Here is a 24,952-nt window from a genome sequence, read left to right as displayed (position 1 = left end):
AAACTCACCCACTAACCTAACTAATATGTACAACTAATGCTACTCCTTATATCCAGCTCTCCTTCTCGTTCTCCGAGAGGATCTTCGGCGTGTAGTTCCGTATGCCTGCCTTTTTCGGCGCGGGGACTTGTTTTAGCTTACTCTTGTCGGATTCACTGTGGTAGCCTTTTAACCTGGCGCTCTTTATGTCTTCACCTTTCGCCTCCAAGAGCTGCAATTTGTATCGTTTTTCCTTTGGTATTTTCACTGGTTTGTACAGTTCCTTGTTGACTTCTCGGTAGTGGTCGTTCTTGTAGAGCGAGATGCAATAGTAGTCGCTTGAAGATCTATCCGAGCGGAACTCTCCAGCGCTGGATCCGCTACGGTAGCCGCTGCTACCGTTGGAGTTGTCACTTTTGAAGCTGTCAGCGCTTCGACGCGCTTTGAGGCGCTTGTGCTCGTTGTCGGCGGCGGACTTGTTCCGGTACTGCACGGGGCTGTCGTAGCCGTCGTTGTGACGCCTGGATTGCGTTACGCCGTGCGCGACGAAGGACTGCTCTTGGCCCATGATGCGAAGTCCACTCGCAGCCACCGGTTCGACGTTTTGTTTCTGTGAATGTAAATAAACAGAACTTTAGTTTTTGCTTTTCTTTTCGAGCAACGTATATTTGAGAGTCTGAATTGTGTATTAACATCCGTAGACCAACGAAAGTAAACAGCAGTCACATATGTCACATAGCGCGCAGCACAGATGGCCACTATATCCAAGGTTCATAAATAAGGGACCTGGCCCTGCAAGCGCAGCGTAATCACTTAGCGTGTCCTCTAACAACTTGACAACTTTTAGCTCAGACACTACATACAAGCTGCTTTCATCGGATCCTATAGGAGAGTAATGGGAGACGTTTATGTTCAGCAGTGTATGTTCTATGGTTAAAATGGTGATGACGTTGTTTATTTTTTTTTCGTTGTGGACAAACGCTGTTTTCTTGTTTATATTGTAACTTACACAGTACATTCTGTGTTGACAGATGTGTGTAAACAGATGACAATGAATAACTTAATTACTAATTTTAACCTGCTTGCAAGGTTTCTGGTATCATACTTCATAATAATTTGAGTGGTATGTTATTCATATACAGTATATGTGTATCTAATAAACCTTAGGTTTAAAAAAGCATTACTTGCATAACTATCTACACATATATATTATATATTATATTAGAAGCTGAATTTAGTTGTTATAAATATTTCTTTTAGTCATGGACATGTGATGTTGTGTATGATCGGTCTAATATTATTACGATTTACAATTGCGATGTAGATAAATAAATCACTGGGACAGTCGTTAAATGTTTGTAGCATCAATCTTAACATGCCAACTGTATATCACCTGTTCCCGTGTTGCCATTACAAAATACCATTCAAAATAGTACGCGCATTGTTACGTATCAAAAAGCATTACATCTCTCTTTTTTAAGTTTTGAATATTCATATATACACTCTGATAACTGAAAATATTTAGATGTTATTAAGAAATACCATTATGTCGAATGATATTTGTTGTTAAAACACGGCAAAAGACAATTTACAAAAATTTATAATACAATGCTCCTCTATTAAAGCTTTTGTTTAATCTGCGTTTGGTGAAACCCTACTAACTGAGAAATGTACACTTACAGTCATGAACTGTCGTAAACGTTTCGTACTGGTATAAGATTAATAAATGTTAAAAGATTTAAACTTTCGTAATTGCACATTATGTAGAATGTGCTGTACAAATTACAATGAATTTTGATACACCGGTAATCTAGAAAGCGGGTTAATGTTTAACTGTATGCATACTGTGTGATAAACCGAGTCGATAACGTATGTTGCATTAAAAAATACCTTTGACTTTTGATATTTATTTAATATTATATTGTATACCAAAAAGCGTTTACTTTAATTTTGATAAAAATTATGCATGCGTTCCTAAATTAAATATTTATTTTTTACAATATTTTTATCGTTTGACACCCCTATTATATGTTCTATATATATACAATATTAGCTATCCCCGGCCCATTACCCGTTGGCCGCCATCTGTCAGTGTAATTATATAAAATACATTTTAGGTAATTTTTAACAAAAATAAAAATATTCTGTCCAAGTTTTATTTCCTCCAAGAACAACAGAATATCTCATCTAATACCGGCCTTATTTCCTTACGGGTGGAATTTCGTAAAATCATTTCTTAACTGACATTTAATCAGGAAAAAGCAATGTTTTCCATAAAACTTGAAACCTCTCATTCTTGTGGTTCCGGAGAAATCGTGATGAGTCAAAAATTAAAACAGAAATCTCGTTTTTTTAACTCAGTATGAAATATAGTTTGCTCTGATCAGTAATATCTGGTTGAAATTTTAGTTAATAAATTTTACATGTTGCATATATACCACACACACATATATACATATTACCGCGCATTTACATATTATACTTAAAACACACACGTTATATTTTAACAATGTTTCATTGTAATCGACAAACCGTAAAATATATAAAACTAAGTCTAAATTAATATTTTTACTGTTGCTATGTTTAACTAGTATTACTAATAATCTTTACTTTGATTATAGTTATTTTCTTCAAAGAGATTTAGTCTTACATACTTTACATAGTGGGATCATATTTACTGTGTATGACACTAACACTCGTGGCATTTAATATAGTTTACGTTATTAATAAATTATAAAAGGCCAAAAACAGCGTCAGCTATTCGACATGTTGGTCTGCGATAGTTGATCAACATGCGAGCGGAATAGAATCATAGAAATTCATCTCCCGAACTCATCATTCGCTGTACAGTCGAGTCAGTTAAGACCCTCCTGATGGCAACGAGAAATTTGGATTCCAGCGCTCTAGTACTCGGCACGCCGACCAAACGATAGCACGAATTTAAACGGCGCAACTCCATCTATCGGCAGACGTGGGAAACGTGTCGCGGTCAACGATCTTGGCCTAGTTACAGTTATTAATAGATAAGTTATTACTCATTCTACAAGAACGCTAGAGTATACAGTAAATTTAATTATAACAGCACAATTTCGATAAAGTTTATTTAAATTTAGATCAATATTAAATACCAGAATAATAGTTTGGTTATTTCCATACACGTCACATTGTTTTTCGTAATTATATTACGATATACGTAAATGGAATTGAAAGAGATTGCCTCGTGTGATAAGACTGCCCACTCTTTTGTTTATTACGAAACAATTTAAATGTATTCTAGCGTGTACAATTAAGAATATTAAAATATATATATTGTTGAGAAAATTTTGAGATTTGATATTATGGCCAAAGAAAGAATTGTTATTTTATTTTTACGAAAAGATACAGTCATAGAGGGTAAAAAAAAATTTCTTGAAAAAAATGTAGAAATCATTTCTTTAAATATTTTTGTATAAAAAATAAAAATGATGTAAAGATATAATTTGAGGTTAGTTTTCACATGGTTATCTTTAGGTATGTGTCAATTCTTCACGCTTGTTACGCAGTGAATAATTCAGTCGATTTATTTATATGTATGTATATATATATATATATATATATATATATATATATATATATATATATATATATATATATATATATATATATATATATATAAATTTATATAATTATATATGATGACTTTAGAAATATATTGTATTGAACAAAAATAGGTTATACTTATATTGTTTTATAAAATGTTTTAATTTTTTAATATGTAATATCGCTAGATTAATTAAAAATAATATGTTTTATATATTTAGCAACATTCGGATGGCTTTAATACACAAACTGTAAGCAAAGTGAAGGCCTTGTGTAAAAAAATTGCCTTCAGAGAAAGGACGGCGTGGCGATGCGAATTCTCCGCTTAATTCAACGACTTTCACCGGCATTTCTAAATGACAACTCTTTGGATTTTGTATCTGTGGTACTCGAAAATGTTCGAGCAGATTATTTACGTTATATCGTTAAAACTGTTTGTAAGTTAAACATAATAATTCTTTCCAAAATTTAACTACAAATATTTACTGCATTTTTTTTAAATATTCAAAGTGATGTATTTATTCATGTTGTCATACTGAAGTAATATTTATGCTTTTAAGATCTTTAAATTTACACACGGTAATCCATAAAATAAATTTAAAAAGGCTTTCATAAAGCGATGTTAAAATATATGTTTGTATTTCTTTTAATTCTTTGGTATTTTATATACAAATGGATATTGATACAGGATGTTGTTTTTGCGCAGTGATATCTTAAATTTTTTGAAACAATTTATTTAGTTTTATCAAATGTTTGGACTTAAAATTCATTTTTCATTGCAGGTAAAATTAGAAATGTATTACTTTTTAAATTTGTCTTATGTACGGAAATATGTCGACGGTTTGTTTTTTCGCTTTTCGATTTATTTTTTAAATCCGTGCAATTACATAAGGAGGATACATAAGGAGATAAGTAACATATATTACGCATTTCATTTAATATGTTTTAAGCGGGTTGAAAATTCAACTGTTTGTTGTTTAATAACAAACAATGCGACCTTTCACAAATGTTTCTATACCTTTGTTTTGCCTCTGCTATCTATTGAAATACCCTTATAATACTATAAAAACATTAAAATTTTGATTAAATTAGTTAAGTGTCTGTAAAAAAATTTATGTGTTTGCTTAAATGTAAAAAGAAACACGGACACTGTTATAAATACCACCACGGATAGTGTTAAAAGAATAGACATTGCAAACATGGACATTTGTGTGAAACCAAATCTGTCAACTTGTTTCGGAAGAATTTAACACTTATGTAGAATGATTGGTTAGGTTCATTTGCTATTGATTAATGTAAGGTTGCATCCTGTCCAAAAAATGGTTTCTGAAACAATAATAAATATTGTAATGATAATAAAGTAAAAACAAATCGATTGCAACGTTTGGATTACTAATTATTGAAATGAATTATAGTAACTATCTATCCATGTAGATCTTTTGTGTTTCCAAAAGTTATTGGCTTGTGGCATTGCAAAGGTGAAATAATTAATGTGACATATTTCAGAGAGATCACGTTAGACAGGTCGGTTGGAATTAGATGAAAAAATATATAAGGATTTTTCTGATTTACGAGGTATATTTTCACACCAATCATCCTGTATAGAATCGAGAATTACATTTAAATTTCAAAATCGTGAACATTTGCTACCTCCGAGGAACACACAGACATCAGTCTATACTGGCACGTCAATGCATTACGAACACAGTTCATAAGTTCTGCAACGAATCGTATAATGGGACGTGAAACCGAGTTGCCTTAACAAAACAAGTCAATTCAACAACACTTACATGCGTGTAGTCAATACTTATGTTTATTGCATGAAGTAATTTTGTTCGGTTATTATTTTGCCTTGTTAAAGTCGTCGGTCAGAACAGATGGCCGCTGGGACCTTTTTTTTTTACTTCGAATTCCGAAATTAAAATATAAAGTGCCAATATCTTTATGACTAGTAGGTTAAAGTCATTTTTGGCTAATAAAATTGCTCAAGTTTATGCGATAATTTGTGAATTTATTTTTGAGAAATAATCTCTTTTATTAGTTAATCCTTATATTCAATATTGATTATGATAAAAATTGCAAATTTTAAGTAGTATATTTTTTAATTATAAAGATTTTTAATTATTATTAGTTTTTATGACTTAAAACCTTATATAAAACTTATACTTAATAAAAATAAATTTAAATAGTGAATTAATGATTAAACAATACGAATATAAAAAAATAATCTTATTAAACTTATTCTAGTAAAAATAAGTTATAAAAGCAGCCCTCATTTTCTAGAATCAAAGCGTTTATTACTATGGGACTTCCGATATTAATTATAAATATATTTTACAAAAAGTGTTGTTTTGGCTATTTAAAACTTAAAAGCTAAAGATCCTCCAAAGGATGTTGTTAAAGAAATTGGTGTTGTAACGCTTTATGCTATACATTTTAATAATATGTTATTTTTGCGCCTTAAATTGAAATGTTATTTGAAAAGTAGTGAAAGAGTATAAATACAAAAAATAAAAATTATCTCATAACGTTCAAATTTCGTTTTCAAAATTTAACAAATCCTTCAACCCTTGAGCGTACGAATATATAATAAAGTCCCACAAGATATCTTAGACTTTACCTTGATAGTTTTAAATCTAAAATAAAGAGTAAATTGTTAAATAAATCTTATAACAGCATTCAATAGTTTTTAGTTGGTCGAAATGTAAGGAACTCAGTTTGTTGACTCATTTAGAAAGTTAATTTTATAAGGTTAATCATAATTAAATTTCATTTAAAAAAGCTAATGTCGAGTTTCTGGTATTCTGAGCCAGTGGAAGCTGACTATAATGCTAAAAAAACTGACGATTTGTGAGTGCGTGCAAGTCCCTACGTGAATAGATATTCTGAATTTGAATTTCAATAATTTTATAATTACCCACCTTATTATAAATTATTATGAATATTTTAAAAATAGAACAAACACCAAAAGAATGCCTGAAGTAACTTAACAAATCAAGTAATCAAGCATCAGTAACCAGAAATGACCGTTACAGGATGTCTTCCTACAGTCATTTACTAAAGGACGACAATGAACATTAAAACAGTTAATGTATATGTAATTCCTTAACATTGATGACTTTGCATCGTTCAAGTTAATGATGCTTTTAACGGAAAGGTCAGTGTATTTACATTCTTAAATATCATCCGTAAAGAAGTCCGAGAGAAAGGGTACACCGAGGTCGTGGTACAAGGTCAATGATTATTATCGCAAATATTCTTTATGATCAGTAAAAGTTTCTTGTAAATTGAAGTGCATAGGTCAATACAAAACCCTCCATTACTTCTTGAAAGAATTAAATGGAACAAAAGGAGGAAAATGAATAAATTGTGAAAAGATTTATATGCAATATTTCTTAAGACTCTTAAGTTTATTTACTTGTAGTCATCGTTATTTTCGCTGTTACTGAGTAAATGGGTAGTCTTCTTTGTAAAATGCCATCTAGGGGGGTGTAACCTTGACGATATGGACTCTAAAACCTTAATCCTCATTATTTCAACCATAAGACGTCCACTGCTAAACGTGGACCTCTCTCATAGACTTCTAATTGGTGCAAATTTTAATACGTAAATATTATTGCATTGCTGTTGAAATTACTGTACTATTTTATTCTTGATAAGGGATAACTATATAAGGATGCGTTTACACGCTTCTTTTAATTCGTAGTATCATTAAAATAAAAGGTTATTATGACACTTGGAAATGTAAATTTAAATTTTCTCTTACGAAACTGTTATGTATCTGTTCGTGCATTTGAAAGTATTGTGAAGTAAGTGGTATTTGCTAATTATTTGTTCAGGTATTGTTCTTTTTAACTCTGAAGCCTTTTTTTGTTTTACACGAATAAATGACTTCTCGTACCTACCGTTACGGAAGCAATAACGGTTTATGACAGGCTTACTCCGACTGAAACCACCACAATATCGTTATTGCGTTATGATAAGGCTGCAGGAGAGGCTTTTATATTTCTGCTGTTAGGCCGAATGTCGTTGGAAGTTGACCCCCAGCTACATCTAGGAGGAGAAAGGACTCCTGGTGCTGCACCAGAAATCATCCTGTTCCGGTAATGCTTGTCGGGCTACAGCTTAAGTAAGCTAAATTCTTTAAAATCAATCTTACTAACTTTAAGAAATGACGAGGCAACTTATGTTTAGATCTTTTCATTATCATCACCGGTAGCCAATTTGAATTACCTTAGCTGGACTAGAATTACCTCGAAATATGCGGACCGCAAACACATTAGTATATATAATACATACAGTGTAATTAGTTATAGGTATAAAAGCTTTAAATATGCGAATGAAAAAATGATTTGTCTGCAAAAAAAAAAATCTTTTGCATTTATTTCCAAACACTCATTATAAAGTGATTATTCTGAAATAGGTGTTCGTTAATTTATTTATGTTGTAATGCAACAGGCCAATAATTTCTGTCTAAAGTGTCCAAGGACGGAGAGTAAACAATAATTAATTTTAAAATGTAATAATCCTTATTTTTAAAACGCTTTTTCTTACTATGTTCATTGCGTATTTTATTATTTCTGAAAGCATTGTTTTTTGAATTCAATTTACTATACGATAATTGACATGTTATACATTCACCCCATTGAAGTGTTTGGCACTAATCAGTGTAACATAACTTCTGAAGATGCCCCGTGGAGGGGTGAAACACGTGTTGAGTGATTTGACGGTGGCAGTTGTGTAGTTAGCATTGTTTGCCGCATGCGCATTTGTCAGCGGGCTGACGGGCGGAGCACTTTGTTGCACGACTACCGCTGCATGTGCGGAAGTGGCTAAATATTTGTCCTTTTCTTACTTAGGATGGACTTCCGCAAGGTAACGCCTGATTCCATTAAATATTTAAGATCGGCATGCCAATCTGAACAGGCGCGTTTATACATCAAATTAACCAAATTACATCGGGTGGCCATTGAAGTTTTTACACCTATTTCAAATCAATTTTTAAATTATACATAGTTAATAATTTACTTACCTGTATCACGATGTTATCCGTTTGAATTTAGATTAATTTCACATATGGCGTGTCGAGATTTCGTTTATGTCAAGGATTTTTACAATAAAGTTAACAACCAAGTACGTATCTATTCCTTCATCACGCTAGGATCACCGATATAAAGCCTTAATAGACTACAAAGGCAAGAGTAATCGAGGTTGCGTATAATACATATTTACAGAGATTATTTACAATTTACACGACCCTAATACAACGGCAGCGACCGCATTACTGATGACGTCCGAATTCAAATCGGCGTTCGAATTCGAATGGCCCTTCGAATTCGAACAGCGTCCAAATTCAAATTCGTAAGAATGATTTAAAACAAAAGTATATTGGCTGTAGTGGCCAGTAATACATAGTGAACGTATAAAAAATGGGAACAATAAAACTTACGATAGGTAAGTTATATTTATACTTTAGCGCGTGACTGTACCTAGAAAATGACGATGGCCTGTCATTGACCTTTGTAATTGATAGGCATTGCGGTCAGTCGCGCGTGTCCGTCACCCGAGAGGAGAAACGCGCAAAACCTCTGAACCGTATCTGTCTGTATAATCATTAAGCTTACATCGTGACGCGTCTTGACAGTATTGGTACTTGATAGACAATTTAAGTGTCAATAGTTCCGAGTATTAGTAGAATAAAAAAAATAAATACGAGCCATAATTACGTTCTCAGCATTCAAAGTGTTAACCTTGAAAAAAATGATTAAATGGAAGAACCGTGCGAGTGAGATTTAAGATTTTTTAACTGCTGTTGAACTGGTATTTGTAGATACCGCGTGTGGCTGGGACTAGGGCGTAAAGGGCGCTTATCTTAAAACCTTCTTCCAGCTAGCGAAACTCGCTGGCTCCCTGGGAAGCCTCAAGCGAACTTTACATGGAGTGACTCGTCTGTCGGCTGGCACTCATCATTAATACCCATTAAGCATTCAGGCTTGAAGGCACCTGAAAGGGCCGAACTTCGACTTGGCTAGTTGCTACCTCGCTGACTTTATTACCACTTCAGAGTGCGTTAATGCTGCTTCAGTAACACTTCTTTCTAAAATTATCGGGGGTTGAAACCTCTATGACACTGCCTACTTCGATTCCAACAAGGCCGATTGGTTATCGAAAGTTTGTGAAATGTTAAAATCTTCTTGTAATGAGTACCAATGACCGTCCAATCTCGTTTCCGTATCTAGTTTAAGAATTTAAAGACGCATCATAAATAAAAACAATATTGTAATTTTATGAGGTATTATAATTCCTCTAGGAATATTTATAGAATAAGCTCCCAGAGAACCATAGATATTATGGTCCATATTATATCCCTCACTAATACTGTTTCAAATTATAGCACTACCGACACTGCTTTACCACGCCTTAAGTATGCGCGGCGAGGCAGGAGTATCCGCCGCACCGTTCCGTCTGTCTGTCAACGCTCGCAGCGGTGCATCGCATGCTCATTTCCTCGGACCTCGTTTTGCAGCCGTTTACTAAGACACGGTACAGCAGTTCCGGTAACACTATCGGTAGGGGTGAATTTAAAACATAATAAAAAGAATTATAAAAAAAAAAAATGGTAACCTACGAACAATGTGAATTGATATAAAAGGTCCAGCATAACTATGTCGTCATCAAGTAAATACCATACACCGTTAAAGCGCAAATGTCGTTTCAAGCCATAAACGCCCACGGTAAGACATAGACCCAAAGATATCTTTAGAGGGGATATTCCGTAATCGCCATGCTTGGCAGGCGAATTAGCGATCATAAAGTGATATTATACGCAGTGGACACTGCTGCCCCTCTCAGGAAACTTGTTTGTGAGCTATGGAAATCCTTATGCATAAGTGTGAATTATATGAGATTGTATCCCGGGAATCAAACCTACGATCGCAAGTCTCACTCCTCTACCGCTGGACTATCTCTTCTCAACTGGCACAACTGACCGCGTAATCTAAGTAGCGGTGTCAAACCTGCTTATAGCAGTATGTACAAACTTCTGTTTGTGTTCAATGTATTAGTCGTTTTGACCTAGAACGGCAGTAGATATTTTCGAAGAATTTGCGTATAGCATAAGTTACGTAAGAAATAAGTCTTCGTTTCCCAACATGTGAATTGAGTTCTTATTTATGAAATCGCTTCAATAATGAATACATAATAAAGTTAAATAACGGACAAAATTGTCAATGTTATTATGGTCAAGGTAAAAGATAAATAGATTGTTAGATCAACTCGCTTATAATTCTATACAAGAAGTGTTTGATATTTATCGTTTCGTATTGAGTCCTAGTGGGTTACAGAAACGAATGTCTTAGATATAGATTACATAGTCTTGGAGGAAAAAATTCGTTTGATTTCATGAGATTTTGTTTTTCATTTATTCTTTTTTATTTTCATGTTTCTCCTACACAATTTCTTTCATTCCTTTCCTTCTTCGGTCCTCCAATTTTTTCACATTTTATAGCATTTTTATACATTATTTCTATGCATTGCCTTCCATTTTTCGCCACAGTTTATATAACACTGTACATTAATTTACATTTATATTTCCTTTTTTTAAAATAATACTTAGTTCTTTTACATTGTTTTGATACATTTTATACTCTTGTATAAATTTTAAAAGTTAAACTCTGTTTTCTAATGCTATATCAATTTTTATTACAATATTTACCGTATCCCTTATCGTCTTACCCGTACTCACTTCCTATGTTTTGTTTTTGCGAGTTACCTCCTTTACTATTTAAAGGCAGTATTGTAAGAAAATGCGACGGCTTTCTTCATCTTTCATTAATGAGGCGTATTTTTCTCCGAACCTCCAGCGCATAGGCGGCTGTGGCTTGTTCGAACATGGAAAAGCAAGTGACTACACTCTGTTCCACCAATGGGTCACAGATTCACGCTGGACTCTCCTTGAGTAGCTTTCTTATTAAAAATTGTACGAACAGCCCTCTTCTGACAAAATTGTATTGATATTAGAAACACAACCAGATAAAAGTGACCGGTATGGATAAATAAATAGCCTATGTATAAGTCCAACGTATTCGTACTCGTATACTTGTATATTAAGTGACGAGCACGGACCTCGATAAACCGCCGTATTTTTGGGTTAATGGCGTTGAGAAACGGTTCTAAAACGCATGACACGACTGGCCGGTTTGCCAGGCAAGGCTCTAAGCTTGTGCAACATTGTCTCGCAACGTGTGCTTCTTACTGTCCTTGATCTTACGAATTTATTATTTATATTGCTGTTCGACATATTGCAAATATATTATTCTAGAAATTTATTAATACAAGGTCTGTAGGATCTGTAAGGGTTGAAGTCAAACGCGCATCACCTTCGTGTCAGCTGATAGATACCCAGTGCAAAGAACCTGCCGACCCGAAAGATCGGTACAACGACTGGTCTAGCGCTTCCTGCATCTAGTGGCGGGCCTACCTGCGCCGCTTCTATCAACTCCTAGTCGTAGATCGAAGAATTGCCTTCTCAATTGCTCTTTAGGTTACCTTGAGTTTTCTTATAAGGCTCATCATAAATTTAGCCAGCGAAACCAAATTGGCTGATGTCACCTCTGGATCTTTTGATTCCAGGATATGCCTCTTACATCAGTGACGACACATATTTCATACAAAGTATGGTATGGAAATTCAACTCCTGATCTATGATCCTAAGTCGCGTTGTACATCAAACTTTTTTGTGATATTCTGTGAGATGTATATCCACCGCAGATTTCGTAATATTATTTGTTACTAATATTCATCGTTACTTTATTATATACATTTTGAACAGTGGCCAGAGGAGTGATATAACTAACTGCACCCCACCCGCTTCGCTTGGCCCGCGCTGTCTTTTGTAGAGTGTAATTTCGTAAAGTCCGATATTGATAAACATGCCCAAAAAAAATTCTTGCCGCGTTTTTATATGAGCTAGTTTAAAAATAAGCCTTTTTAATTAACGCTTTTCAATTCGCAAGTCAAGTTAATTATATTTACTTAAATTATGTTCTTGAATATAATATTTCTCCAAATTCGGTGGTGGTCAAAAGACTAGATACGAAGGCTGAACTTCGGATGATTTCGGCATTTCAATTACATCCTGTTTATATATACAAACACAATCTACATCACCAATAAAGTTGATATATAGAATACTACCTTATTCATTTACATAGAAACAAAGACAGTCTACGAGGGTCAAACTGAAAGTTCTTAGAAAATCAAAAACTAAGCATTCTAGCAAGTTATTAGTTTTATTATAACTTTTCAAAATAGCGTCCATTTACATCAATACATCGCTGCATTCGATGGAACCATTGAGAAAAGCACCTTGCCCACTCGGCCTTAGGGGTCTCTTCGACGGCGTTTTGAAACGCAGCCACTGCTTCTTCGGCGTCCATAAAATGTTTTTCTCGAAGTTTTTCTTTTATTTTCGGGAATAAATAAAAATCGCAGGGTGCGAGGTCGTGGCTTTACGGCGGGTGACCCAGTAATTCCACGTCTGAGGTCGCCAAATAGTCGATCGTTTGCCTGGCGGTGTGCGACGAGGCATTGTCGTGATGAAGGAGGATCCTGCTGCGAGGTCGTTTCTCTCGAACTTTTTCCAAGACAAGTGGCAAACAGTTGTTAGTGTACCACTCTGCATTAACCGTTTTCTGATCCTCTAAGACAACTGTCGCGTAATGACCTGTCTTTCCGAAGAACGAGGCCACCATCTTTTTTCCAACACTTCGACCTCTCTTCACTTTCGTTGGCAACTCTTCGGAAGAAAACACCCACTGAGTAGACTGTCTTTTGGTTTCCGGATCATAACAGTAAATCCAGCTTTCGTCACCCGTTAGTACGTCGAACACAGCATTTGAGTCACTTCCGTTAAATTTTTGGATCATTTCTCGGCACCAATCAACACGGCGGAGTTTTTGAGCCTCGGTCAAATTATGCGGTATCCAGCGGGCACAAAGCTTCCTGACCGCTAAATGTTCATGGAGGATTTTGTGCACTTGACTCATACCTATGCCTAGACTTGTCCGAATCTGCTGATAGGTCACTCTTTTGTCAGTCTCTATCATACGCCGCACAACACTGATATTGTCTTCAGTCGTCGCTGTAGAAGGCCGTCCCTCACGCAAATCATCGGTGAGATTAGTTCGACCACGTTTGAATTCATTAAACCAGTTGTAAACTGTGGCACGAGATGGGGCTTCATCGTGAAAAGCCAATCGAAGTCTATCATAACTTTCTTGTTGTCTTATATGACATCGAATGTCATAAAAAATCATTGCACGAAAATTTTCTCGGCTTAAATTCATTCTGACGTGCACAGACAATTTTCAATTTGCCGCCAAATCGTAAAACAAATGACAAATGAATGAAATGTATACTCAATTTTATTGGTAAAGAGTTCTATTTTCAAAATTTAAACTTATTTTTTTAATATAATGCTTTTAAGTTGCCAGTTCTAAAAACTTTCAGTTTGGCCCTCGTATTATCGTGAAAAGCATATAAAAATCGTACATGTATAAATATTCCAGAAGTGTTATAATGACACAATTTATATTCAGATCGAGTTAACGTACCAGCGATACGTAATGTCATTCAAGAAGGTATACTCTTTAAATGACGGTTTAATTTTTGATTTAAAGTCAAGTATGAAGTAACAACTCATTAATAAACTTGTATGTACCTGCAGGTAGTTCGTTTTATATAACAACTATCTTTCTTCCGCTCGCTTCGCGAACTTTATTCACGAGCCTTTCAACCTCTTTGGGAATGGAATATCGTATCTTCCTTATATCCGTTTAAAATATTTTGGACAAATCACGTTTCGTTTGAATATCGACAAAGCTTTGAAAAGCTATATAGAATACATTTCTTTATAAAAGCTATGCTATGTAACCCTTGCCCGCTTCATTTACCCCCGATGTCTTTTGTGTAATTTCATAAATTCAATTCGTGTTAATTTTAAACACGTTAAAAATATTCTGGCCAAGTTTTATACCTATAAAATTTTTACAAAATCCGTCTTAACTAACCTGCGCTTAGCACCAGGAATATTCCTACTAAATTTTAATTCTCTAAGCCTTGTATTTCCAGAGATATCGTGATGAGTATGTATGAAGGTGGAAAAAGACCGAGGAGGATATTTACTGATTATAAAGCTTCGGATAATACATATAGATATAACTTGTGGATTTACTGTAATTGGTTGATAAAGTTTGATTAAATAAGAGATTCTTTTGTTATTTTTTAAAATCTCAATGTATGTTGTTAATCACATACGTTCTCGTCGTTTTATGTTGATATTTTATGGTTACCTTAACAGGTTCAACTCTGCGGGCTTTGACTATGATTTATATTACAAAAAATTATGATTTATAGCAATTGACATTTTTTTTAATTATTTCTATTTATCATTTGATTTCTGAAACCGTGCGACATATCGAGGACGCGTCGATTGAAACTGTGTCGATGTACGGTATTCGCTGCGGTCTTTGTTAATGAATTATTTATACCCGCGCGTTGACTTCGAATCATGCAAATATTTATTTTCGGCGCGGACCCTTCTTAAAGATTCTTGCGTAAGGTAATATTTCAACGAGATAATACGACTTCGACTGTCCTTTATACACATCCCTTTGACATTTACGACATCTCTTTCAGAAAGTAAACAATCTACTGAAATAAAATGACTATCATTACTTGCTACATACGGTTCGGCGACCTACATTTGGTCGAAAAATTGTCAAAAAAGGTCACTATGCTATACAGGGTAATTGGTTATGTATCATCCGTCAAATTCAAATATTAAACAGCGTAATATTAATATAGTAAGAAAAAAGTTTACGAAATTCAGATTACTACATATTAAATTTAATTATCGTTTACTATCATTCCCTTCAGACTTTGAACGACAATATATCATTAATTAGAATTTTTCAAAGCAATCATTATATTCAAGATTATAAATAAGTGTAAAAGTTATGTCTATTATTTGTTGAAACTGCTTTCCATTTTCTATTAAAAAATTAGAAAGGGAAAAACAGGTATATTGTTAGCGTAGATAAAGCCTTATTTCAAACTGACATTAAATTCATCTGTTCGGATATTTACAATTTGTGTTTCGTGTTATAACAATAAGTATTATGTCATCCTCGTTGGTGTAACATAGATATTACACAGGAAATCTCATGTTATGAAGATAGAAGTTTTCTAAAAATTAAATTTCTTCTACAATTTTATTGTTATTTTGCTCCAACAATATATCTATCGTCGTCTTTCATAGCTGGTCTCCTTATTGAGCCCTCAAACGCTCACCAAACCACGAAGATTTATCCTCGGGATTTCTCTTTGAGATCATATCAGGAATGACATCCGTAGACGAACGAAACTACCCGATGTAGCGCATAGAATTGTTAAGTTGAAATAGCAGTGAGCAGGTCACATAGCGCACAGAACAAATGACGGCCGGAGCCTTATGATTTTGGAGTGATGGCCACGGAGAGGCAAGAGCAGCGTTACAACTCTTTCGTCCAATCGATCCTTTTCGTATTGGACTGGTTGGACTAAAGACTATGTTGGACCGGCATGTTCAACATGGGACGTCAACGCGCAAGGGGAAAAGACGACTTTATTAACGTCGACGGAAGTCGGAAAGCGTAAGTCGACGGATGACGGTCCTTGTGAAAATTAGTAATGCAGGCATATGTCTGCTATTAAACGTCCTATGGCTGAAATGATGGTGATGTGTATCTCGTCTTTAAAACGACAGTAGATATTGCATCAACATTAGATCCGTTCTTTGATTTGTTTTCGATTAGACATATTTATAAAATAATTTAAGGACACTATCCTAGTAAGGTATTGCAGACGGTATTATGTATATGGTCAAAAGCACATAATACAATTCGAACGGATCCAGTACAGGTCATTTCGGACACCATCTAGGGCAACAGTTTAATAATGTCATCGCTACGTGATACTTGTGAATGGTTCACCTTTATTACAAGGTCACAGAGGTTATATTCGATCAGGTGACTTTTTAGGAAGCGTATGAACGTGATCGCGGTAGAGAAAGCAGTAGTGTAGGTTGGTTTAACGCTTCGCCACCGTATTGTGCAATCCATCGAATTACGGGCGTCACTCTCGATTTCTATTGACAGGTGTCTAGGATAGGGTGCGATGAGTGTGGGGCCATTACACAAGCGAGTTGGAATTATGTTGGTGTATGTCTTGATTTAATTATTCGTTTCATAATCGATGTTGCGGAATGCATCCTAACGTTTTAAACGGCGTATCTTTACTCACAAAATATATATACACATTTTCGAATGTCAATTTAAATGTAAATTTTAGAATCCTATCTTTATCCTATTGTTACGTATATACGAGGATTGTTTTTGGAGTTGAACCGCGTAAATGTAAGTGTAAACTGAAACATTCACCTACATTTAGAACCTACAATTTGATAGTAGAGTAATGTAATATATAAAACATGTCTTGCAGTGACATCATTTACGCAATTATAAATTTGAATATTGTGTTGAAGTGAAACGTTTAATACGTATTGTTTTTAGTGCAATGAACTAAAATAAATATGTCGAAGGAATTATTCTGACTCTGCCGATATATTTCATTTTGTATGGCGTTTGTTATAAAAAAAAAAATCAATTTATTTGTGTCAATTTTATCATCTAAGCATACAGTTCACTAACCGCTTCACTTTCGGGATCAGCCTTTCCCGCCCGCGCTAGGCTGGACCCTGTACCGCCTTCGATCACCGAGTAGCCGTCACTGTCATCTTACGTCGTACAATTATATCCATTAAACTATAACACGCATATAGTGTAACCTTCATGTGAACGTCTTCGACTGTCGAAACGGAACTAGTTTCATTTTGTTAAGTTCATGGATCCATCAGTTCCAATGACGATGCAAAGGTCTTCCAAATAGCAGAATTAACATCAATAGATACAATAAAAGCTGTTTTAAATTTCATGGTCATCGAGGATATTGCTTGAACGCAGCTCAATGGCTCGATCAACCCGATAGACTGATCAGATACCATCACACTTAACACCGCTATATAAGCCGCCATACAAGTGGGTAACAGTCCAAATTGATAGAGTGACTTCACACGGTGTAAAGAGCAAGTCACGACTACAAGAATTCAAATAAAAGAATCGTGAAAAAGAGGATAATACAAAAAAGGAATAATAGTAATAATTTTTTACTTGGATTTATAGACCACAAAGAACAAAATTTACTACACTAAACAATGTCAAAAGTTCCATTGTTTTACAAGCGACATATGTATAAACGGCATAAATGTCACTTAATTAGCATTGCTAATTGTGATTTTGATCGCCCTCGACTATTACCTATAATATCACTCTGTACAAATCAACTTGGGTTGAGATTGGATTCTTGCAACCTGTATTTGATAAATCTAGGCTTAATTTTGTAAAATAAAGATTATAAACAAAAACTTAAAACGGTTACAGTATTCTAGAAGAAAGGAGTAGGAAGAGAGGCGATATATGATACACAAAGAACATATGTGTAATATCGCATGAAAGGCAAGGAATGGAAGAGAATGAAAGACCTTAAGAGGAATGAATGAAAGATCTTAGTAAAGACAAAAGGGGAGCGTTGACATAACAAAAAATGTGAAAAACTTATTGTAAATATGTTCCCGGTTACGTATAGCAGAGGAACATGAAGTGTCTTCAAAAACGAGGGCTATCAGATTAAAAAAATCTAGGCTTAATGCCTTCTTACAACGTATCATTAGGGAACATAGAGAGGTTTCCTATCTGTTTTTAAAAGTATTAAACTGTCTGTTTACTTATTTTTACTTAGCATATTATGTTTATTAAGTTACTAGTCTGTAAACTTTCTTTATACTAATAAAATAAAAAATATTAACATTACCAGAATAAATACAAACTTGTTAATCTAGTTGTAGATATATAACTGCTTACTAGAAATAACAGGAATGCGGTTTATCTCTGTACGTCTATGATTGACTAATGTTAGCAACATGTTTGTCCTAAATTCATGACTTTATGTTTACGTAACTTTTATAGAAATACTAAAACACTTTGTATAAGTGAATCTCACAATAAACATGTAATATAAGTAATTACATAATCATAAATATGTGGCGACATCAAGCTGTAAACACGAAAATCTAGAAAGCACTACGAGTATATATCCAGACTTTAAACTTGAATAGACAATTACTATAGGTCGATTGATAATGGACAGTGGTGGTGCAGCGGTAGATGTGATGTCTGGTACTTGCGATTGTAGTTTTCGGGTTCGGTTCCCTCCATAATTCACAATTTCTGCATTAGTTACATAGGATTGCCATTGCTTACAAACAAGTTTCCAAAGGATCGCCAACCTGTCTGCCAAGCGTGGCGATTAAGATATATCCCCAATAGATACTGTTGAGGGAGGTCTATGTGCTGAAACGACGATAATTCAATTATGAAATATCGCTTCTTGCTTACGGTAAGATGACATCGATGATGGACACCGAGGGTTACTTTATTTACTGTCTACGATTATTTCATTGATAATACAGTACATACATTTAATTGTAATTTATTACGATTATTTTTATATAAATTTTAATTATTATTTTTTCTTTTACACTGTAACGGGCCAATAATTTTGACTATATGCTTTATAAAGATTGTCAGGGAATATACAGTAGTCAACAATATCTATAGGTGACGAAATTCCACTGGGATTCCGATTATAATGTGATGGCATAAGTTTTAATGTCGACTTATTGCTTATTTCTACGTCAGTAAAATTGAATAGTGAAATGTGTTGCTAATGGCTACTCTGTGGAACGACTTAATCCATTCAGCTATTTTTTATGCCTTCGTTCAGTTACGATTTTGGTCTTTATTATTATAATTGTAAAAATACCACGCTCCTTTTTCAAAACAAACCACATTGTAAACTAAACAATAATATCAGTGTAACACAAAACAGTACAATAAGAATATAAGGGCATTAGCAGTGTACGTAAATAGCCAAATTATTTTTCGAATTAATATTTATATATATTTATTATCTTAATAATAAAAAAACAATTGTCACTTCGCCATTTTTCTATGGAATAATTAAAAATATTCTATTTACATTTTTTCATTTCAAATTCAGTGTCAAGAGGTGGCGAGAATGTAAAAATTATGCTGATACTGACAAATTAGCGCGCCCTCAAAAATGGTCTATTTGTATATTTAGTTTCTATTTCAAGGTGATATTGAGTAATTTCGTATACGGAATATTTAGTATCAGTATATGAAATATGTTATTAATTCTTGAATAATTAGTCTGATAGCCTTTATGTTGAATAAGGATTATATAATTTTTAACTCGACTGTGTCCGCATGTTTCAAAACGATCCGAATGCGCACGCATGAAGCGTCCGAAGGCGAGTCTTTGAGTTTTAATTCACACGTATTTAAATAGGCGCTGTTGTGTTTTCATTTATGCAACAGACACTCGTCTATATCAGATGTTATAATACATGGAAGTGTTTAGTTTATTTGGGGAGGTAACCGAGGTGTTTTAAGATATATTTTTTTAATTTTTGACTTTGTTGAGGTCGTCGGAAGACTTTAAAAACAGGCCTCTTTCAACGGGTCAAAAATCTAATGCGAAAATCATCATTATTCGAGTGGAACTAGCTATCGGTGCTTTCAAATCGTCAAAATTGTCTTAAACCAAATTCCATACTCCATTGACCGAAGATTCTGGAAACCCGGTGTGGTTCATAAATTTTTTAAACTTAAACGTTAGTGAATTACTGGATCCAGTCCTGACCTATTATCAAATATAGTCTTTCTATTTACTTTGCACAACAATGTTTCCTTACGATTTACGATAGATAATTTCTGTTTATAAACTTATCTAAAACTTTAAATATAGTTTGATATATTTTGAAATAAATAACAAATTATTTATATAAATAAATAAAATTAAAGTTCTGTTTGTAATATTACAATAACCGCTTCTTATTACTTGCATAGAAATTAAAATAAAAAACCCTAACCTATTAGAGAAGAATCCAGCAAGTAACTCTGTAGACGTTATTTAATATTTTTTAAGGCTGTGATAAAGAAGGTTTAATTAAAGATGGCGGTTACAAAACGTTCATGAAAATATATCGCTGGAACAATCCTAGCATTTTTATCACTTATATAACATTTAACACAAAAGCTTTGAAAACCAGTATCCGTTTTAAAATATTTTTTAAATTTATCTAACTACTAAATAATTATTTACATTGTGATTGAAAACAATTAAGCTGCACTGTAATAACATCTGACAACTTAAAGCTAGACCTTCCAAATACATACCGATGGTAAAAGTTCTATGTGATAAAAGTTAATATATATATATATATATATATATATATATATATAACCATGAAAAAGAAATATGGTTTGTAATCATAGGTAACAATTTGATAGTACGAAAAAATATTTATACTGTGTATATTGTATAATATGAAGAAGATCTATCGTATGATTAAAAACTGATCAGATATGTTATTCGATCGATTTTCTCTTGAAAAAGTCTATACTAGTACCATAGTAGTGTTAATATAACTGCAATTCATACAAAATTAATAAATTCATTTATTCGTACACAAGTGAACAAAAACACTTGTGCAGACACAGAAAAACAATACTATATGAACCCAATTTATTACAAAATAGAATCAAATTTAGCACCCATGTAATGAAACCTCTTAAATTAAAGCCACAAGCATTCTAAACGCAGACCAATATAAAAGTCTTCGACAAATGTAACAGCCTTTTTTGTGATCACTTTTAATAGTATCATTTATCTAGTAGATGAAGCAACTCATACTAAAGCTGTGTTGATAATATTTTTTACTGTCATAGATTTTTAATAGGTTTTGTTTAATAGAGTAAAATATATTACATGAACATTTATATTGCAAGGGATTTTATTGTAAAAACCTATAAAATTGTTTGAAGGGCAGTAGTAGCCAAACGGTAGAGTACTGAGACTTGCGATCGTAAGTCGTAGGTTTGATTCGCGGAATACAATCTCATGTAATTAACACTTTGTACATTAATGACGAGAATCCTTGGCAATGATGTCTCTTGATCATTTTTCAAAAAATTCTGCAGTAGATTCTTTTATCAGGAGGTACAGCGAATTGAACGGTGGAATATTAAAGTTTTTGCAAAGAATCATGTGATAACATCCTTTCGCGTCGAATCGGGAACTTTTTGAGGTGTTTATAGACCCTATACTTGGTAGCATGAATTTAAGCTTTTATAAAATAACTAAGGTCTGACGTTCACTTCATTTTTAAATGGTAAAAGAAACAGCGGAAAAAGAAATGAAAGTATATGACAAGAAAAAGTACATGATCGAAGTGAAATTGTTGTCGGTGACTCAAATGCCAAATTCATAAATGAATTCTTAGCTTATAGCAATGATATCGAACTTACAAATTATGACGACATATCTTACATGAACTAACTCTTTATATATATAAGATTATAAATTAACGATATCTTTTATACGAAAATTTTGGACGTGGATTATAAAGTAATATAGATTAAATACACTAAATTGACATGACAATTTTTTATCATAACTTCTCAATTAAATAGGCGACTTATAGATGCGTAAAATATTTTATTACTTTTAATGGCGTTGAAGAATATATGTCATGTGTTGATGGAGTGTGCAAAAAATCTTAATAAAAGGCTTATTGTCAAGGCAACTGATATTTAGTCTATATCACGCAAACTAATTTATTAATACCGTTACTGCGACTAGATTATTTTACAGTTTCGCGTTGTGTTTAGCAATGCTTATCAAGTAGTTTAAGAGTTTTTAGGGTATGATGGTTATGTGAAGTTGGCATATCGTAAGGATAACACTCCAAAATAAAGATAGGGATTTAAAAAAAAATTGTTAATGATTTTTTGTATGAAATTTTTTTATCTGTGGTCATGATTATGTTATATTTTTTTATGTTAAAACCGTTCAATAATGCGTAACTAATTGAACTATGTTCGCAATGAACCTGCTTGAAATGAATTAAAAACTAATTTATATAAGATATATGTGTTATAACGGCTGTTATATCGTGTTTACTGAAGTCGGTATACTTTTATATTAAGGTTAATACCGCTGGTACTTTCTACGCGAGCTATTCTGGTCAAGTCTCGAATGTGATTCCATTATTTACAATTTCAAACTGACCTATGATGTTAAATTTGCAGACTCAATTTATTTTGCATCTTTTATTGATGTTAGTTATGGCTACCTTCATTTGAATAACGACGGTTTAAAAGTTAAAGTTATATGTTTTGGAATAAGGTTAGTATGTTTACCTTAGATCCATGATTGTAATTGATGTCATCAAACAACTAAGATTTCTCGACGGTCTCTCGATGCAGTTTCGTAGATAATCAAAATGATTGATAACGTATTCCACTTTCAAAGAATCACTTTCATTTCACCGAATCGAATTTTGCTTCCTGGTTTATTTGGACACAATAATGAACACCGCACAGTTTTAGATAACGGAGGAGTCGTGGCAATTGACCGTGTTGCACTTGCTGGTATCGAAGTGTGGTAGAAAGCAAGCGGTATGTTCCGGTGGCGCGCTTTCGGATACGTGCGGCGAGACGCCTCGTCTCTTAGCGAGTGAGGAACCGGCTTTACACCCGGCAACGCAGCCACGATCACGTACACTAAGTTTTTCTATTCCACTTCTATCGGAAGATATTTCATATATGTTACCTTTTTCAAAATATAAAATAATTCTATAATCCGAGCTTTAAGGAATACCGTTATAAACTTAATTTGTTCTTAGTATTTTTATATCGAATTACAAAAAGTTGCCTATTGTTTAACCACGATAAATTAACAAAAATTGTGTCTATACGGTCTACATTTATGTAGTTTTTAATTTTTTGTCATTAGATTTATTACCTTGTATTTTGATTTGTGATCACTAATATACATAAAATACAAAGATTTAAAAAACTAAGTCCTTTACTGCAATATGTAATTGAGAAAGGATTACGTTGTACTCTTATAATATTAGGGGGACCAGAAAGTAATGTCGTTTCTGCGCATGTCGAATTTTGATTGTCATTTGGTAGCTCATTTCGTACTTGGAACGGATTGTATACTAGATGGCGAAAGGTTGTTGATAACGAAGGTGAATATATTATTGATTAAAAACAAAAACTTGTTAAAAATGTAGTCGTGCGAATTTAACTCAAGAAAGCGATATTGCTTTCCGATCCCCCTAATATCTAGTCTGTAATAAATTTAATTTAAGGCTACAATAAAAAATCGCCTTTCTCTCTTTCAAAACTAAATTTATTGATATCCAATTTATAATTGGTCTCTTTGCTATTTGCAGATCAATTAAATTATTTTATCAGTGAACGTTTATTAGTTTTTATACTTTGTCTTGGTTATAAAAATTCAGTTCTGGGTTTTAATAACTACGGTCCCAGATAATTAATGCTCAGGAAGCTAATATAATGTTACGTACTTCTGTTCTTAACAAATAAGCGGTACTCAGGATTTATGTATTCCCAGATTAGCAAGCGTAAGTTAGATATGTTGGTAGAAATCATCTAATTGGAATGTTAAACGTTTTGGATGACTCTTTTAGCTGAGAGCCCCTCTAGGAGATTTTTACGCATAAGTGACCTAAGATCTCTACCAAAATACTCGGTCTCTACCAAAAGTCGGTACGACGTTGGATGCGGGCAGTGTAAGACCGGTCATCGTAGTGATCTTAGGGGAACGCCTATGTCTCGCAGAGAGTGTCTATCGGCTCACATGGCGATGATGACAAAGTAACTTGAGCGAGGGTCCTTACTAACTTAGGTACTGCAAATAGGTTTAGTTCAAGCATCCTAAACACACATTCACATTTAACCAGCTGAAGCTGTAACAATAAATGTTGTAAATAAGACCATACAATAACATAATAGACGTTTCACACTTTCATTCTTAACGCAAATAAGTTTTGAAATTGATGTTTTAGCACTTATAGAAGTGTAAGTTAGTTTACACTTTTATAACTCGCACCGCGAGATGGGCGTCTATTGAAGGTTGCAGTAATTGATTCTCCTTTCAAAAATATCGTGATTTTACATTTCGGTATTAGCAAGATGTGTATCTTAATCAGAATAGGTTTTATACGAGTAATTAAAAATATTGCCTCTTACATGATATTTTTGTTATAAGATATTATTTATTTATTATTCTAAACACTTTTTATACAAGCGGCGAACTTAATACCGAACGAATTCTCTAC

The 24,952-nt window shown here is 33.6% G+C and overlaps 2 protein-coding genes across 2 annotated transcripts in view; one reads left to right on the top strand and one right to left on the bottom strand.

The window, feature by feature from the left end:
• Flo2 (flotillin-2) overlaps window positions 1-24,952 on the top strand; it is a 394,067-nt gene that overhangs the window by 170,340 nt on the left and 198,775 nt on the right. The window lies entirely within an intron of this gene.
• Window positions 47-23,090, bottom strand: LOC137923973 (uncharacterized). Its single transcript, XM_068767252.1, has 2 exons — window positions 23,001-23,090; window positions 47-589 (listed from the first exon to the last, which is right to left on the bottom strand). Exon 2 carries the CDS (start codon window positions 545-547, stop codon window positions 47-49), a length of 501 nt encoding a protein of 166 aa, XP_068623353.1. The 5' UTR covers window positions 548-589; window positions 23,001-23,090.

This window comes from Battus philenor, unplaced genomic scaffold, assembly GCF_028537555.1.
Source record: "Battus philenor isolate CCGP_79_NKW_IND1 unplaced genomic scaffold, ilBatPhil1.0.hap1 SCAF_23, whole genome shotgun sequence".
In the NCBI taxonomy this organism is placed as follows: Eukaryota; Metazoa; Arthropoda; class Insecta; order Lepidoptera; family Papilionidae; genus Battus; species Battus philenor.
This window is presented reverse-complemented; position numbering and strand designations above follow the sequence as displayed.

Bases quoted from the DNA above. Each gene is read 5' to 3' on its own strand.
- LOC137923973 (XM_068767252.1), bottom strand. From the start codon at position 547: ATGGGCCAAGAGCAGTCCTTCGTCGCGCACGGCGTAACGCAATCCAGG.